General features: G+C 40.2%; 1 protein-coding gene across 1 annotated transcript in view; it reads right to left on the bottom strand.

Moving 5' to 3' along the window:
- Positions 1-30: 30 nt before the first annotated feature.
- Positions 31-18051, bottom strand: part of LOC137327348 (uncharacterized) — a 37409-nt gene continuing 19388 nt past the window's right edge. Inside the window, exons 6-11 of the mRNA XM_067993049.1 lie at positions 16749-16853; positions 12290-12380; positions 7779-9241; positions 6318-6378; positions 3989-4061; positions 31-2964 (exon numbers count right to left, since the gene is read on the bottom strand). Coding sequence (XP_067849150.1) covers positions 2919-2964; positions 3989-4061; positions 6318-6378; positions 7779-9241; positions 12290-12380; positions 16749-16853 — 1839 coding nt within the window. The 3' untranslated portion in view covers positions 31-2918. The remainder of the gene's footprint in view (positions 2965-3988; positions 4062-6317; positions 6379-7778; positions 9242-12289; positions 12381-16748; positions 16854-18051) is intronic.

Here is an 18051-nt window from a genome sequence, read left to right as displayed (position 1 = left end):
CATAATCCCGTAAAATTATTTTTCATTGTAAGGCTTGCTATTTTGAAACTTTTTTTTATAACACTTACATATATGGCAAGTATTTGATTTGCATTTTTAAAAAACATTTGTTAACAATTATCAGAAACCGTTTTATATAGATTACTAAGGTTGAAGTTCCACATGAAAGACTCAAAGCAGTGAGGATTCAGGGTAAATCTTGGGAATGGATGAGGAATTGACTAAGATAGAAAACAACAGGTACTTGTTAGAGGAGTTATTCCTGGGGCTGGGCAGGCATATACAGAGTGGGGTGCCCTAAGGAATTGATAGAGACTGCTACTGTCTCAAATTTAGATCAATGAAATGGATTCAAAAACTCAATGCAAACTGGTCAAATTTGCAAAGGAAACCAAACTCAGCACAGAAATCAAGTTGGACAAAAAGTCACCAAAAAAAAGCTCTACAACCATCAAATAAAATATACAAGGTTGGAGCAAGTACACATAAATTACTCTTCCCCTACATCGGGAAGACAAAATGCAAACAAAATTTGCTGAACGCCTCCATTTTGTCCACAATTACGACTCTGAATTTCCTGTTGCTTGCCACTTGAATTCTCCATTCCATTCTGATCTGTCTTTGGCCTTCTACACTGTTCTAACGAAGCTCAACTCAAGCTCGAGGAACAGCAACTTCTCTTTTTAACCAGGCACTTGAAGCCCTCTGGCTTTAATAATTGACTTAACAACTTCAGACCTTAACTGTAGCTCCCATTTTCTCTCTGGCAAAAAGTGCTGGCAATGTGGGGATAAAGGAAGGAGTGGGTTGGTGATCCTCCCTCAGAACAATTCTGCTAAGGTGGTCTGCACCATTGGTGTTAGCCTACTTGTGCCTTCTTTTTTTAAAATTCGTTCACGGGATGTGGGCGTCGCTGGCAAGGCCGGCATTTATTGCCCATCCCTAATTGCCCTCGAGAAGGTGGTGGTGAGCCGCCTTCTTGAACCGCTGCAGTCCGTGTGGTGATGGTTCTCCCACAGTGCTGTTAGGAAGGGAGTTCCAGGATTTTGACCCAGCGACAATGAAGGAACGGCGATATATTTCCAAGTCAGGATGGTGTGTGACTTGGAGGGGAACGTGCAGGTGGTGTTGTTCCCATGCACCTGCTGCCCTTGTCCTTCCAGGTGGTAGAGGTCATGGGTTTGGGAGGTGCTGTCGAAGAAGCCTTGGCGAGTTGCTGCAGTGCATCCTGTGGATGGTGCACACTGCAGCCACAGTGCGCCGGTGGTGAAGGGAGTGAATGTTTAGGGTGGTGGATGGGGTGCCAATCAAGCGGGCTGCTTTATCTTGGATGGTGTCGAGCTTCTTGAGTGTTGTTGGAGCTGCAGGCTTTGCCGATTTTTCGAGCTTTCCTTTCAACCTGCCTATCCTCCACTTTTTTTTTAAAAAGCTATTCACATACTACATTTCAAATACATCTTTTACTTCTTTGATTTATCTCATTTTATCTCCTATTAGCAAAATCACTTCTGCTATTTAGCCAGTTCTACACTTGAACACTTTACAGGTCACGCATGTGTATGCACACATTTTTTTTTCTTCTCTCGTCCTTTTGTTGTGTTCCTTTTTAAATAAATGTACATCTGTAACATCTTCCAGTTCTGATGAGTCCACGCCTGAACATGAGTTTGTCTGCTCTCTTCACAGATGCTGCCTGACCATCTGAGTGTTTCCAGCATTTTCTGTTTTTGCTGAAGCATGACTTGCATTTATATGGTATCTTTTGTAGTATAGTTACTGTTGTAATGTAGGCAAACTAGGATTTTCATATTTATTCCAAATTTACTTTGCAAGGCAAAATTAAGCACATAAATCTTAGCATAATACAAATATATGCTTGCTGTTTATTAACAAGACCATGAATGGATGTACCGTCAGCACTTTTTCTTGATACAGGTACTATTCAGTGAAAAAAGTTCTAAGTTTTAAAAAAGACACTAGCTAGAAATTACAAGCCTTATTTTGCAGGCAAGTACTTGGAAACTAAGGAAAATTTCATACTGTAATTGTAGTACGGTGTGAAGCAGTTGCCCTTCACACTGAAGCAGCAATTGTAGCATAAATGCAGCTTGAATCCAGAGAGAAGAGGAGCAAGAGTCAGTGAATGAACTAATCTCACTCCATTTTTGCTTTAGAATCAATCAGTTGGACCTTGGCACCTGAATTATAGTCCACAAGTTCAGTGTTGGGGCAAAACTGCTTTGCACCGACTCTAAATTTGTGGTGTGAATACACAGTTGCTTTCATACTAAATTATTTACCTGTATCTTAGTAATGTAGGTGATCATATACAGATAATACAAGCAAATATTGCATAGAATTCAACACAATACATACATAAATGTTAGCAATAAAAAATTATCAAAAAGCCATAAAAGTGGAGAGTTTTTTTTAGCTGTAATATTAATCACATCAATATGGTGAAAGAGGGACTACAATAGGATCGTCACAATTATTTGAACAGAGAATGAGTAGGTAAATAATTTCCCACTAGAAGTATGCTATAAAGGTGTTATGGTAATATGGCTTACATTTTATTCAGCAGCAAGACCTAAGGTTTAAAGTATGGCAGTGACCAGCATTCAGATTCAGTGCTCTTTCACTAACAGCCTGATGGAGGCATCAACTGGAAAGTGCCGATTGTTTAGTCCTCTCCCCCACAAATTTTAAAGCATAGTCTTGTTGTTCAAGTTGCATAATACCAGAGTTTTGGGGGAGGAAGAGGGGGAGCTAAATGTTAGTACTTAAAAAAAAGTTTTTTCTTTATCAGTTTATAATACTAGATAACATTGTCAGTTAAAAGGATTAACATAGCCAAACACAACCAAAACAAGTTTATGGCACACTTTTCAGTTTCTTCTTAATGAAGCCAGGGTAGTTCAGACTGGTGTGTTCAGTTTGTTGTAGTCCAGTTTTCTAGAGACTCTTAAGAGGAAATAAAGGGAGTTATATTTGTTATATTTATTATAATTCCTGACATACAACATTACAGCTGGTCATTTTGTTTCTAGGAATTCAAAGTCACTTAATTTTTTTAAAGCACTAAAATCCCACTTTGCTGTTATTTACATTGCTTTATTCAAATTATTGGAGAATTCACATTTTGAGTGTCAAAATGAGTGAATTATCAGGAATATACTGTATTGGAATTAAGCACAAACCAAATCTTCTGTGCTAACAAACAGCAGACAATGTGAAAGCAATTACATGTATTGCACTGTAGTCTGCAGGTCCCCATCATCACAATAATTCAACAAATAGATGCAAAAAGATTTTAAAAATTTAAACTTTTACAATTATTGCCTATAGTACTTTAAAACCACAAGGCTCATCTCCAGCCACGTGCAGATTCCCTAGGGAGACCAACACTCTCATGACACATTAACTGGAGCACGGGCTGGAAATGCACAGCTGGCAAGCAGGTTCAATATAATTTACCTATTTTGAACTTCAAAGTACAAAGTACAATAACCATCCCATGAAAGGGGCAGAAAAACTAAGATGAGATGGAATTTGCCTGTTCATAAGGCAAAGTGACTTTCTGTTCAAAAATTTTGCATCAGGTGACAAATTGAAGGTAAAAAAGACTAGTCATATGCCACAAAAATCATCCTTCTGGGCTTTCACAACAATATTGCAATAGGATTAAAATTCAATGATAACAGTGCTACACACTAGAGCATAGATTACAAGAGTTTAAAATAATTTCCTCAACAATCATCAAAATATCAAATAAAGCTTCATATAGAAGGCGGCTCACCACCACCTTCTCGAGGGCAATTAGGGATGGGCAATAAATGTTGGCCTTGCCAGCGACGCCCACATCCCATGAACGAATTAATAAAAAACCTATTCAAATCTAGGTCCTCCAGAGGTAACAGGCCATTCACAATGGAGTTCAATTGAAGATCAAGAACCTGTGCAATAAAATTTATACTTAACTACATACCTGTTTCGAAGTCTGGGCGATAAACATAAGCTCACTGTGTTTCCAGAACTATTTATAACTGGCAAAACAGTACCTGAAAATAAGCAAATCAAATTTAACATTGCCCAGTTTGCAGCTAAAACAAATTACTGTAGAAAAATAATAGAACTATGAGGTTTGATTTCACCACAGAAAAGCTGTGGATGTGCAGTACTTAAGATCTTTCAGGGGAGGATCTTTGCCTCAGATCTTAGAAAAGTCTGGCTGTCATTTTTAAGATCTCTGCAGGGATTTGTCTACCATTAAATCTAATCAAGTTTTCCTCTTGGTTGTTTTTATTTCCGACTTCCCTAGACCTGTTCCTATTGTCCCAAAGGTAGATTAGAAATAAAGGACTGGACCTATCAGGAAGACTCAATCATAAGTACATGGGAAGATCTGCAGTTTTAAGACCATAAGAGATAGGAGCAGGAGTAGGCCATTTGGCCCTTCGAGCCTGCGCTGTCATTTAATGAGATCATGGCTGATCTGATTTTTACCTCAACTCCACTTTCCCCCATATCCTTTGACTCCCCTGCTGATCAAAAATTTGTCGAACTCAGCCTTGAACGTATTCAATGACTCAGCCTCCACAGCTTTTTGGGGTAAAGAATTCCAAAGATTTATGACCCTCTGGGAGAAGAAATTCCTCATTTCTGTCTTAAACGGACGACCCCTTATTCTGAGACTATGCCCCCTAGTTTTAGATTCCCACATGAGGGGTAACATCCTCTCAGCATCTACCCTATTGAGTTCTCTCAGAATCTCATGTTTCAGTAAGATCTCCTCACATTCTTCTGAACTCCAATGAGTATAGACACAACCTTTAACTATTGTCGTAACCAATTGTTACAATATTAAAAAGCCAGCCAATATGGGAATTTTTGTTGTACCTTCTTTTGGAAGCTTCAGAGTTTGCAAGATGCAAAACCATAACAAAACAAAGTTTGAAGATATTTAAACCAAACAGGCACCAATAGTGCAGTTGCAGTGTAAATGAAGCTTGATTCTGGAGTCAGAGCCCAACCTGATACTAATGGAAAAATGAGCTCCCTGGAGGAGGTAGTCACCTTGAAGTTTTCTGGCCTTGATGCTCAATTTACACTCACCCAAAAAGCTGTGGAGGCTGAGTCATTGAATACGTTCAAGGCTGAGTTAGACAAATTTTTGATCAGCAGGGGAGTCAAATTGGATTGTGCCCAAATAAGAGCAGGACCCCGCTGCAGCACACGCCGCACGTGCATAATGAGGCTGGTGGCAGAACCATGGCAGATTGGTCCGCCGGCCTTATTAGGACAGTACCAACAAGCTATATCGTGACCCCAGAGGCAGCTCATCGGCTGCGGAGGGGAGTGTGAATTCGGCCAGCTCGGACACAAATCGAGGGCCTCAATTGAGTCCAGGGTTGGGGCCAGGCAATTTTGGGGGAGGGGGGGGTGGTTTGTGAGCAGTGTCCATCAGCAGCCTGGGGTTTTAATGTGGAGTTGAAATAACACACCTGTTCTTCCTATCTATACTTCAAGGCGAGCAAAAAAAAAAAATTGAAACTTACCTTTTGGGTGGCAGCCTCCAGTGGCCCCTTTAAGGACCGCTGGTTTAGCTGCTGTGCATCAGAGAAAACTGACCACAGCACGCATGGTGCATGCTGCGGTCAGTCGCAAACAAGTTTCACAATGGGGCCTAAAACAAGCATTAGGTCCATTGCTCATGCAAATTGGGGGCCTAATGCCAGTTCAGGAGAGTACCCTGGACAGCTACAGGGGGCCCTAACCAACGTGGTGCGTGGCGCACTTAAGGCACGGAATAAATGTAAAACGGGCACAGTGCAATCGATTTTCTAAGCCCACATGTTATGTGGTGCAAAGCCAAATCTATTTTGCACAGATGCTGCATGTAGTATGAATACAATGTAAGGTGATCAGTGAAATCTATTAGCACTGCACACTGAAAGCTCATTCCCTGCAATCTCTGGGATTTTTGTATTTTGTGGAGAAGGCAATTTCGGAGTTGGGAATGGTGACAGGGGTGTGTTTATACTCTAACTTTACAGTTGCTGGAAAGCAGTTTCCACTTCACAGCAAAATAGTAGGATTTTTCAATTCAAAACTCCGGACACATTGAGGGTGTTCTGAGGGCTTTAGCGTCCATCTGTTCTGCAACACCCTCGACTTAAAGAAATCAAATTGTACAAGTGCAAGGCAATTTCATTAAGTGGACTTAATTAAATTAATTGTAATTATCTACAAAGTGAAATTAAGCAAAAAACTATGTAGATCAATTCAGCAGCCAGAGTGTACAGTTCAATACATACCAGAATTAGAGTACAATCTTGCACTACCTTCCCATTTAATACGTGAGCCAGCAGTAATTTTCTGGAAAATTAAGTGAAAAATTGTAACTAGAACGGAAGACAAAAATGGGTTGAATTGCATTACAAATATCTCAAATGATACAATTGGCATTAGAGACTGCAATATTCAAAGTACCTTGTTTACAATGTTATAATGGAGACATGGCCATTTAGACAATATCTACACTGTACTTTTTAAAATTATATTAACCAGGAATTTAAGCCATGCACAAATATAAACAGAAAGCTATTAATTTAATTAATTTTACTGAATGCTGCTCCACCTTCAGACAAGTACAAGTGTTAGCTGGTCCAAATGAGAAGTCATAGACTAATTATGTGCATCAGTGAATTGCTATCACAAATAAGATTATGCATATTAGAAACATCTTAAAACCTATACCAAAGAGGAAACTGATGAGACAGAATGTGTTTTTCCTGTACAACTGAAGTACAAACAAAAGTCTTTAAGATGCAAGGGAAGTAAGCTTTTTCAGTTTGCAGTAATTTGTGCTACATTTTGTGAACAGTTTCCAGCACAACAAACTACAATTAAACTAAACTCGCTTCCTTTTGTTTAAAAGGCATTGTTCAGACTACTGCATGCCATCCTAAATTAGCTTTTAGGGGGTGGGGGTAAAAAGAAACACAGTAAACACAAAGGTTAAAACATGTCACTCCTCCATTAGACAAATGGCTATAATTCACACAAAGGAGGTGATTTTAAACCCCGAACAGGTGGGTTGGGGGCGGCTGGCAGTTGAAAATAGTTGTTTTTTGGGTTGCGACTGCAACCCGGCCTAATTTCCGGGTTTAATGTCATCGCGTAAAAGTACAAGCTTCCCACTGGGAACACAAAGTTTGAAAATTTTTAAATCACCCCCAAAGGGTCAGAAAATTTTACTAACGTAAGTAAATAAACTGGATGGAAAACATTCTATGCAACTTCAAATTATAATTCAATTTAGAAATTGTACTAATGCTCAAAACAATAAAAGTTCATTCTCAGTTTAGATCTTCAGAAGTCCTCAAATTGAGTAACCGCTTGATTACTGACAATTGCTAGTGTTGTATTTAGGCATATTTAGTGTTATGGTATCAATACAGTATGGAAAAAAGATAAAACCCACACCTAAGCCAATGCAGTTTGTGATGCAATACTCTTAATTCATTGTCTGTTTGGTCTTATCACAACACTGCCAGTGCTTCAGCCTAGTTGTAGACAGCTGAAAAACATTAGATACAACCCAAATTTGGAATGACAAAAATCTATAACTTCACTGCTAATTCTTTAATACTCCATGTGGGCACAATATGGAAGTTTCATATGTCCATGATCATATTTTAATAAAATCCTGCTAATACTTTAGTATGAAACTAGGCATGCACATTTTAAAGCATAAATTTCCGTTAGCCCTTCACCTCTCCATCTTGTTGGCTTCTTGGGGAATAAAATCCACCTATTTGTGCGCCGTGGTAATTCTGTCGTTGTAATACAGTGTTCAGCAGCAACATTTCCTGACTACTTTGCCGTGAACTAGAGGACTCTGGGAATGAGCGGAACCTCTTTAATGGTAATTGAGATGTTTCCCTTTTCTGGTCAATACAGGCAGCTCGTTTTCTTGACAGCTGGGAAGGTGAGTTTGGAATGGATGCCACTGATGTTATAGTTCTACCAGAGACAGAACAGACATTCAATATATTGGGAAGTTTCATAGTCGTCGAAAGGGAGAATGAACTACGAACTAAGTTTTGATACATTGATTCAAATGCATCAGTTTCTTGCGCTTGAGTTTTAAATGGGCTCTGTATAGAATGGAACATGGTTGGAACAGAACCTACAACAGAGGAAATCGAATGTCTCTGTTTATTTCTTTGGTCAGTACAAGAAAAGTTACTTGAGCACAAAAGCACTCCAAATGGTGATCTGTTACAATTTGCTACTACAGAATCCTGTTTTGTCACTGTATTGTTGTTCAATGGATATGGTTCTGCATTTGGTAGATGGTTAAGAATGATTCTCGAGCTTGGTGATTGTGCCATTGCCGTATTGGGTTTTGGGCACAAAATTTTTAAGTTGCAGGAGTTAGTCGAGGTATTCAGCTGGTGCAAAGACGATCCATTCATAGAAGTTACATTACAAGCTGAAATTTTCCTCATGTTGCAGCAATTTGTAACTGGTACTGGACTTTTGGGGTTGGAAGGGCTTCGCAGTAATGGCTGGGAGTAACTTGCATCATTGTATGAATTTCTAAATTTGAAAGTTTCAATTTGAGATGATTTAGAATTTGTCTGTAGCACAGTCTTAGTATCTTCAGCAGTAGTCATGGAAAAACTTGTCTCTTGGTTACCTTGTGTGGTTTTGTATCTTTTCAGAGAACAAACTTTTCTAGGTATCTGTTTGGTTCCAGCACATGCCTTTAATTTATGGGCAATCATCTTGGCCTTGATTCTTATTCCATCGTGGGTTGTATTTGGCATTGATTTGCATACGTTTAACTGGAGACGTCGATAGTGTTTTATTAATCTTGAGGCAGCCTGTGTCTTGTAGCTACGGTCAAGCAAGTTACTCATCGAAGCTAGCATACTTGGATAGATATCAATAAGCGTAGTATCACTTAAACCAGATGAAGTGTCATCATGGCTTTCCACGGAAGCTTGGTCAATATAAGTGGGTATAGTTTCTCCCAAATCCAATATATTACTTCTGCTTTTCTCAATATTGAGTGCATAAGAAAGTTCTTTGCTACCAGATACACAAAGTGGCCTCGCCAACAACTGGTCATAGGACACAGAGGCAAAATTTGAATCATCTTTGTCATCGTGCTCAGATTTTGATGAATGATTTAATTCTTCAGATATTGTCTGAAAGTCATCACTGCAATCTTTAAGAGATAAAGAAATTACATAAGACACTGAAATTAGTACAAGTTATCAATAACATTTGGCCCTATTTGAAAACAGTAAACAGGTTAGTAGAAACAATAATGAGAAGTTGCTATAGATACAAAAAATCTTAATTGACAAAATGAAAAGGAATTAGCTGGTACTCAAATTTTACTATTTATTTGAAAGTACTGTAAAATGGCCAGAATTTTAACCATGGAAGATTTCAATTACACAAATATTGACTGGGAAAACAGCAGAGGAACAAATGCACATTTGTAGAGTTGATGCAGAATTGTTTCTTTTCTCGATGTGTTTAGCAGCTATCACAACCAGAGAACTAATCTTCATCAATGACCCAGGTCTGCTACATAATGAAAAAGTATGGGAAAAAGTTTAGGGACCTTCAGAACTGAAATGTTTAGGAGTCCAGACAGAAAAATATTAGGCCATCTTGGTGCTTTAATATCTACATACATATATAGATACACATACATCTGGGATAAGGTTTTCATAAGTAAAATTGCCAAGTTTGTAAACGATACCAAAATAGGAGGCAGATCAAGTAATGAAGAACAATGTACCCAGATAGAGAAGGATTTAGATCTTTTAGGTGAATAGAATGTTCAACATGAATAAGTGTAAAATGATTAATTTAAGAGCATGGAACTAAAAGAAAAAGTATAAATGGAACAATATTGCATCAACTAGATGCATTATTAGGAAGAGAAGTGGGTTGGAGGATATGGTGAGAAGGCAGGCAGTTGGTTTTGATCCGTGAAACACGGATAGAAATTTCAGCTTGCCTCAGTGCTAGCATCCTTGCCTTGGGTTCAAGCCCCACTGTGGGACTTAAGGGTGGTGATTTTAAACCCCAATAACAGGTGGGTGGGAGTTGAAAACAGTTTGGGTCGCAACTGCAAAATTTTCGGAATTTGCATTCCCAGTACTTTTATGCGCCGATATTAAACCCGGAAATAAAGCCGGGTTGCGGTCGCGACCCAAAAAAACAACTACTTTCAACTCCCACCCGCCCCCAACCCATGCGTTCCTGGGGTTTAACATCACCCCCAAGGTGTGCATTAAAGATTCCATGCACCATTGGACGAGGAGAAGGAAGTTCGCTGCAACATTGATCTCTCAGCCAACACTACCAAAACAGATTAACTGGTTATTTATGTCATTGCTGTTTGTGGGATCTTGTTTTTCGCAAATTGGCTGCTATATTTGCCTACATAACAGCAACTACACTTCAAAAGTAATTCATTGAAGTACTTTGGGGAGTCCAAGGATGTGAAAGGTGCTATAAAAATACAAGTTTGTTCATTAATGGCCATATGCAGTTCCTAAAAATTCAGATGGTCCTAATTTCCATCAAGCAGTCCCATTGAAACAAATCTCTTTCCTAAAAGAAATCCCAACACTTTCTCAAATTGCTCCCCTAAGCAGTGTTTTCTTTTGGGAAAGGATCTTAACAGATTTTACTGGAGATATTCAGGAACAGGAGACTCAGCATGTCTTTAAAATAACACAATGCCTCAAGAGCATCAACAACACAATACTGAAAAATCTTGCAGTACTCATACCATCACCCATCAGCACAAATCTGCTGTTTGCAGAGATTTTGAGCTACTCTGGCAAGAGCTTGATCCAGAGCCACATCATATTACACAAGATTTACCCAGTGCATCTTATATGCGACCATCCTTAAAGGTCCTAGGAAGTTGTCACATTTCATGAATTTTAATTTTCTCCCCCCACAGAAACAATTTTAAGATTGAGTTGCATTTGAATATTGTGTGTTAAAGCAAAGTGAATTTGCAGAGACGTAAAAGGAAAGGCCACAGGTTGCAGGCTTTGAAGACGTGTATTAAAGCTGGACAAGCCAGTTTGTGGAATGTCACAGCTCACAGTATTTCTAAACTGATAGAACGAGAGTTTATTGTCTCATCCCAGGCCCATTAGCCAAGATAGCTAGATGTTAAGTTATCTCATCACACCCATTATGGTGGGAATGACTATTCATGTGGACAGAATGCCTGTGCTTCCTGGGGTCAGAATTAACAAGAAAAAAAATGTTCAGGGCCAGTCATGTTTTCAACAAAGGCCTGCGAGGAATAGTCCTTGGCCTGGAGCAGGAGGTGGTCAGTTTTTGCAGATGGCAGCTGTCTAGAAAGACAAGGAATACCAAAAATCAAGTCAGCCTCCAAAAAGGAACATGGTTATTATGTTCAAGAAGAAAAGTGAGATTAAGTTAAGTAAGAGGAATTTGCCTTGATTGTTACTCAGTATGTTCACTTGCTGCCTGTGAAATAAAGCAGCTTAATAATTAGTATCTGGCTTCATTTCACCAAATATTTCTCAGCACATCTTCAAAAAGCTTGGAGAAGTGTATGTGTGGAAGGCACAATATCCATTTCAGACTGTGGGGGGTGCGGGGTCCTGTTGTTACACCCTCAGGTTATACCATTGTATAATTAGATATTGGATAGTACAGGAACACTCCTGAATGCAAGATACTTGAGATTACTTACGGGAGTGACCAGCACTGTTGTAGCCAGAAGAATATCCAAGGCACACCCAAAATCTACAACAGAGGTATACTCTCCAGCTCCAAGCACCAGTTTATTGGATTTCTTTTTGGTGTACAGTGTTGTTTCCCTATACAAGGCTTCCTTGTATCTGGAATATTACTGAAGAATCAGCAAAAGAGGAAGTAAAAGATTTCTTCCGTGACCATTAGGACTCTTAAACTTGTCAATTCCATCCCAAGTTATGTGGCAAACAGGACCAGTATAGTGAGGTAGAGATAGTGTCCTGGTGCACTTTTGCATGAGCATCAAAGTAAAAATATTCAAAGCTTATATGATCTCTGCAAAAATGAGATTAATTCAAATTATATTAAATTCATTGGCATTGAAAAAAGTTACTGGATAGAAATCTCACTCTCATAATAACACTGAAAAAAATTAAAGGAAATCAAATCTCGTGGTCACAGAATTTTATGTAGCAACGACACAAACTACAACGATAACATGTATCCGTACCAAGAGAAAGACATGATGATCCAATTTTCACCTTCGACGTAGGAGTAAACATGATCAATGGTTTGTCTTTATTCCTCCCTACACATTCCACCTTCAAAAAGATATTTAATGGTTAAGACAAGAAAATCCACAAGTGCATTAACACAGGAAATAGGAGCAGGAGTAGGCCATACGGCCCCTCGAGCCTGCTCCGCCATTCAGTAAGATCATGGCTGATCTTCAACCTCAACTTCACTTACCTGCCACAGCCCTCGATTCCCTTAGAGTCCAAAAATCTATCGATCTCAGCCTTGAATATACTCAACGACTCAGCATCCACAGCCCTCGGAGGTAGAGAATTCCAAAGATTCACAACCGTCTGCCTGAAAACATTTCTCCTCATCTCAGTCCTAAATGGCCGACCCCTTATCCTGAGACAATGCCCCCTAGTTCTAGACTCTCCAGCCAAGGGAACAGCCTCTCAGCATCTACCCTGTCAAGCCCCCTCAGAATCTTGTATGTTTCAATGAGATCACCTCTCATTCTTCTAAACTCCAGAGAGTATAGGCCCATTCTACTCATTCTCTCCTCATAGGACAACCCAGGTCACTGGATCAAAATCCCGGAACTCCCGACCGAACAGCACTGTGGGACTACCATCACCACACGGACTGCAGCGGTTCAAGGTGGTGGCTCATTGCCACCTACTCAAGGGCAATTAGGTATGGGCAATAAATGCTGGCCTTGCCAGTGACGTCCATATCCCATGAATGAATTTTTAAAAAACCCTCATCCCAGGAATCAATCTAGTGAATCTTCGTTGCACCCCCTCTAAGGCAAGGATATCCTTCCTTAGGTAAGGAGAACAAAACTGTATACAGTACTCCAGGTGTGGTCTCACTAAAGCCATGCTTTATATAAATTTCTTTTTATCAGCACTCCACCAACCTGCAAGTTAGAATAACTCCAATAATATTTGGCCCAGCTATCTTAACAGTACAGGTCACAAGATGCATCTCTTAGGGAAAGAATCCTTTCAAGATATTTTCTTCCCTTTTCTTGGTAGCCAATAGTGTTTTCAAACTAGTTATTAGGATATGTCTAAACACAAAATGCAGCAACTCTCCCCATAAATTTTCCATCCCTATGAATAAGCAACAGATTTTTCCATGATGGCCTTCCATGCAAACATGGCTGATATGAAGGATCTTGTGTGAACTTGTATCTCAACACTTTGCAGCACTCCAGAATACTGCACTCAGTATGTGGAAGCAAATCTTGAGTTGATAAAGCTTAAGAAAAAGCATGTGGGATCCCAGATTTTATAAATAGGGGAATATCGCACAAAAGCAAATGCAATGCTAAAGCGATACAAATCATTGGTGAGGCCAGTTAGAATATAGCGTTCAGTTTTGGCTGCCTTAGTTTGGGAAAGATATCAAGGCCACGGATAGGGTGCAAAGGAGATTTACCAAGGTGATACCAAAAATGAGAGGCTTCAGTTAGAAGGAAAGACTAGAGAAAGTTAAGCTCTTTTCATTGGAAAAAGGAAGGGCAAGAGGAGATCTGATAAAGATGTTTATAATTATGAGGGATTTTGACATGGTAATTTGGACAAAACTATTTCCACTACTGAGTCAGAAACTAGAGGGCATCAATTTAATGTCATCACCAAAATAGCAAAGGAAAAGATTTGATTTTTTTTTAAAATGCAGAAGGTTGTTAGGGTATGAAATGTCCTACCAGAAAGAATTACAGTAAAATAATTCATAATTGCTTTTAAAAGGGAAGTGGATAAATATTTGAAAAAGAAAAAATTAAAAAGTGCATGGTGAGGGGAAGGAAAGGGTGGGGGGGGGGCGAGAAAAAGAGCAGGGGAATGGGACTAAAATTGCTCTTTCATAGAGCCAGCACAGGCACAGTGGCGTCGAATGGCCTTTGTGTTGTAAAGTTCTATAATTCTATGTACAACAACTTGCATTTATATAGCGCCTTTAACGTAGTACAACGTTCCAAGGCACTTCACAGGACCGTTATTAAACAAAATTTGACACTGAGCCACATAAGGAGATATTAGGTCAGGTGACCAAAAGCTTGGTCAAAGAGGTAAGTTTTAAGGAACGTCTTAAAGGAGGGGAGAGGGGTAGAGAGCTTTAGAAAGGGAATTCCAGAGCTTAGGGCCCAGGCAGCTGAAGGCACGGCTGCCAATGGTGAAGCGATGAAAATAGGGGATGCACAAGAAGTAAGAATTGAAGGAGGTTATAGCGATAGGGACTGGCAGGGCCATGGAGGGAGATATGGGCAGCAGAGTTTTGGATGAGCTCAAGTTTACAGAGGGTGCAAGGTGAGAGGTCAGCCAGAAGAGCATTGGAACAGTTGAGTCTAGAGGTAACAAAGGCATGGATGAGGGTTTCAACAAATGAGCAGAGGCAGGGGAGGAGACAAGCGATGTTACAGAGGTGGAAGTAGGCGGTCTTCGTGATGGAGTGGATATGGGGTATGAAGAGCAGCTCAGGGTCAAATAGGACTACAAGGTTGCGAATGGTCTGGTTCAGCCTCAGACAGTGGCCAGGGAGAGGGATAGAGTCGGTAGCTAGGGAACGGAGTTTCTGGCAGTGATCAAAGACAATGGCTTCGGTCTTACCAATATTTAGTTGGAAGAAATTTCTACTTATCCAGTGTCAGATTAGCAGAGTGACAAATCAGAGGCAGTGGAGGGGTTGAGAGAGGTGGTGGTGAGGTGGAGATGGATGTCGTCAGCGTACATGTGGAACTTGACGTCGTGTTTTTGGATGAAGTCACCGAGGGGCAGCATATAGGTGAGAAATAGGAGGAGGCCAAGGATAGATCCTGGGAGACTGCAGAGGAAATGGTGTGGGAGCAGGAAGAGAAGCCATTGCAAGTGATTATCTGGCTACGACTGGAATAAAAAAAAAGAAAATGCTGGAAATACACAGCAAGTCAGGCAGCATCTGTGGAGAAAAAGAGTTAACATTTCAGGTTGATGACCTTTCATCAGAACTGGAAGAAGTTAAAGAGTTAACAGTTTTTAAAGCAAGCACAGAACCAGGGAAAGGGTCGGGGAGAACAAAAAGGAAGGTCTATGATTGGGTGTTGGGCAGGAGTGATTAAATGACAAAAGGGATGATGATGGTGCAAGGCAAGGAGGGTGGTCGTGGGACAACTAAGAAACAAAAGATGGGTTTAGAGGAGCTGTAAATGGCAAAAGGCAAAACCATTATCAGCACTTGCTGTCCAAAAACATGGGAGCAGAGGTTATGATCTGAAGTTATTGAAATCAACGTAGAGTCCGGAAGGCTGTTAAGTGCCTAATCGAAAGATGAGGTGCTGTTCCTCAAACTTCCGTTGAGCTTCATTGGAACAGCGTAGGAGGTCAAGGACAGAGAGGTCAGAGTGGGAGTGGGACGGGGAATTAAAATAACAAGTGACCAGAAGGTCCGGGTCATGCTTGCAGACTGAACAGAGGTGTTCAGCAAAGTGATCACCCAACGTGGAGGGGACCACATCATGATCAGCAAACACAGTATGCTAAAATGGAAAGAAGTAAAAGTAAATCACTGTTTCACCTGGAAGGAGTGTTTGGGACCCTGGGCAACAGGAACAGAGGAGGTGAAAGGGTAGGTGTTGCAACTCCTCTGCTTGCACGGGAAGGTGCCGTGGGGAGGAGAGTGGGTGTTGGGGGTGATGGAAGAGTGGACCAGGGTGTTGCAGAGGGAACGGTCCCTTCAGAATGCTGGAAGGGGAGGGGACGATGTGTTTGGTGGTGACATCACACTGGAGGATGATACACTGAATGTGGACATTGGTGGAGTGGAAGGTGAGGACAAAGGGGACCCAATCATGGTTCTGGGAGGGAGAGGAAAGGATTAGGGTAGAAGTGCAGGAAATGGGGTGGACATGGTCAAGGGCCCCGTCAACTTCAGTGGAGGGGAATGACCTTTCTCCACAGATGCTGCTTGACTTGCTGAGTATTTCCAATTCCAGCATCTGCAGTATTTTGCTTTAGACAGGAATGGAACCAGGAGAGGGCAATCCCAACCAGCTAGACGATGGAGAGATGTTGGAGGAGGATGCTGTGGTCAACCATGTCAAAGGTTGCAGACAGGTTGAGGAGGGATAGTTTACCATGTTCAATAATGCCACGGTAAATTTAATAGATAGTAATGCAAAACCAGTGATCCTTGAAACAGAAATCGCACTTTTGAAGATTTCGTTATGTGATTAAAATGTGATGGCTCAAACATCCTAATGCTGCAACAGGATATTATTTCAAGACAAGTTTAGTTCCTAAAAATGAGGTCATATTTACGAGCAACATTCTGTAGATTTCTAATCAAATTTTAAATGTTACTTATGATTTTTTTCTATTTGCATAAATATTGCTAATCCCATAATTGTCCATTACTTCCCCCAAAATGTGAGAATGCAATTTTCTTAATACACAAAGTATTACACTCACCAAGACTTGCTTTCCAAGGTTACCATCGCCAGTTGCCAGAATGTCAACATCTATCTTATATTTATCTCCCACATTCATCTCCCCTATGGAGATACTGGTTTGTAACTAGTAGGTTAAAAAAATGCAATATATGATTATAGTACATCTTACTCTTATCAATTATGCAAAAGGGTATATAAATTTCACCCTGATCCAAAATACTTCCATGAATCATTATTATAGTATCAAAGTGTTCACAGCAAAGCAATTCAGGCAGAATTCAATTAAATTTTTTACTGGCTATTGTAAATGATAAGTGTATTGGTTCAATCAGATTTTTGCACAACAGCTGTCAACATGAAAATTGCACAAATCATACCACAGATTTTTTTTTTTAAAAATCATAATTGCACCATCTTGGGTAAGATTGGCACGGTTAGCTCTGATCAAAATTGGGACTTTTATAGTCTGTATTGCAGCATTAAATCTCATTTACCCACTGAGCTACCAAGATTCTCCTTGCATCTAACTAATCTGTTTCACTTCACCACCCCTACTGTTTGAACCATCACAATAAGATCTCTGAAGAGAATTGATTTCAAGACCAATTTTGCAGTATGTATAGCATACCAATAGGCATCATGCTAGGCTCAGTGGTAGCACCCTTGCCTCCGAGTCAGAAGGTTGTGGGTTCAAGTCCCACTCCAGAGACTTGAGCACGTAATCTCGGCTGATACCTCAGTGCAGTACTAAGGGCTTGCTGCACTGTCAGCGGTGCTGTCTTTTGAACGAAACATTAAACCAAGACCATCTGCCTTCTCAGATGGACGTAAAAGGTCGCATAGCACTATTTGTTGAAGAGCAGGGGAGTTCACCCCGGTGCCCTGGCCAATATCTAGCCCTCAACCAATTAAACATGCTGTTTGTGGCACCTTGCTGTGTGCAAATTGGCTGGCACGTTTCCCTACATTACAGCAATAACTGCATTTCAATAAGTACTTCATTGGCTGTAAAATGCTTTGGGATGTCCGGAGGTTGTAAAAGGCACCAAACTATCTCTCTCTTTCTTTCCCATTTACCCTTCTCTTCTAATGGCAGATATGCAACAACTAGGTCCACATATATCCAGAGAGGCTTACAGCACAGAAGGAGGCCATTCAGCCTATGTCTGTGCCAGCTCATTATTCTATCCCCATAGTCATATTATCTGCTTCAAATGTTTATCCATTTTTTCCTTAAAAGATGTAACTACTCTAGGTATATGAAAAAAAAATGCTAACAATCATACTGCAGAAATATGATTATGCAACTTTTGGATTAGACA

This window comes from Heptranchias perlo, chromosome 11 (genome assembly GCF_035084215.1).
Source record: "Heptranchias perlo isolate sHepPer1 chromosome 11, sHepPer1.hap1, whole genome shotgun sequence".
In the NCBI taxonomy this organism is placed as follows: domain Eukaryota; kingdom Metazoa; phylum Chordata; class Chondrichthyes; order Hexanchiformes; family Hexanchidae; genus Heptranchias; species Heptranchias perlo.
Note: the sequence above shows the minus strand (reverse complement) of the source record. Positions and strands in the feature narration are given on the sequence as shown.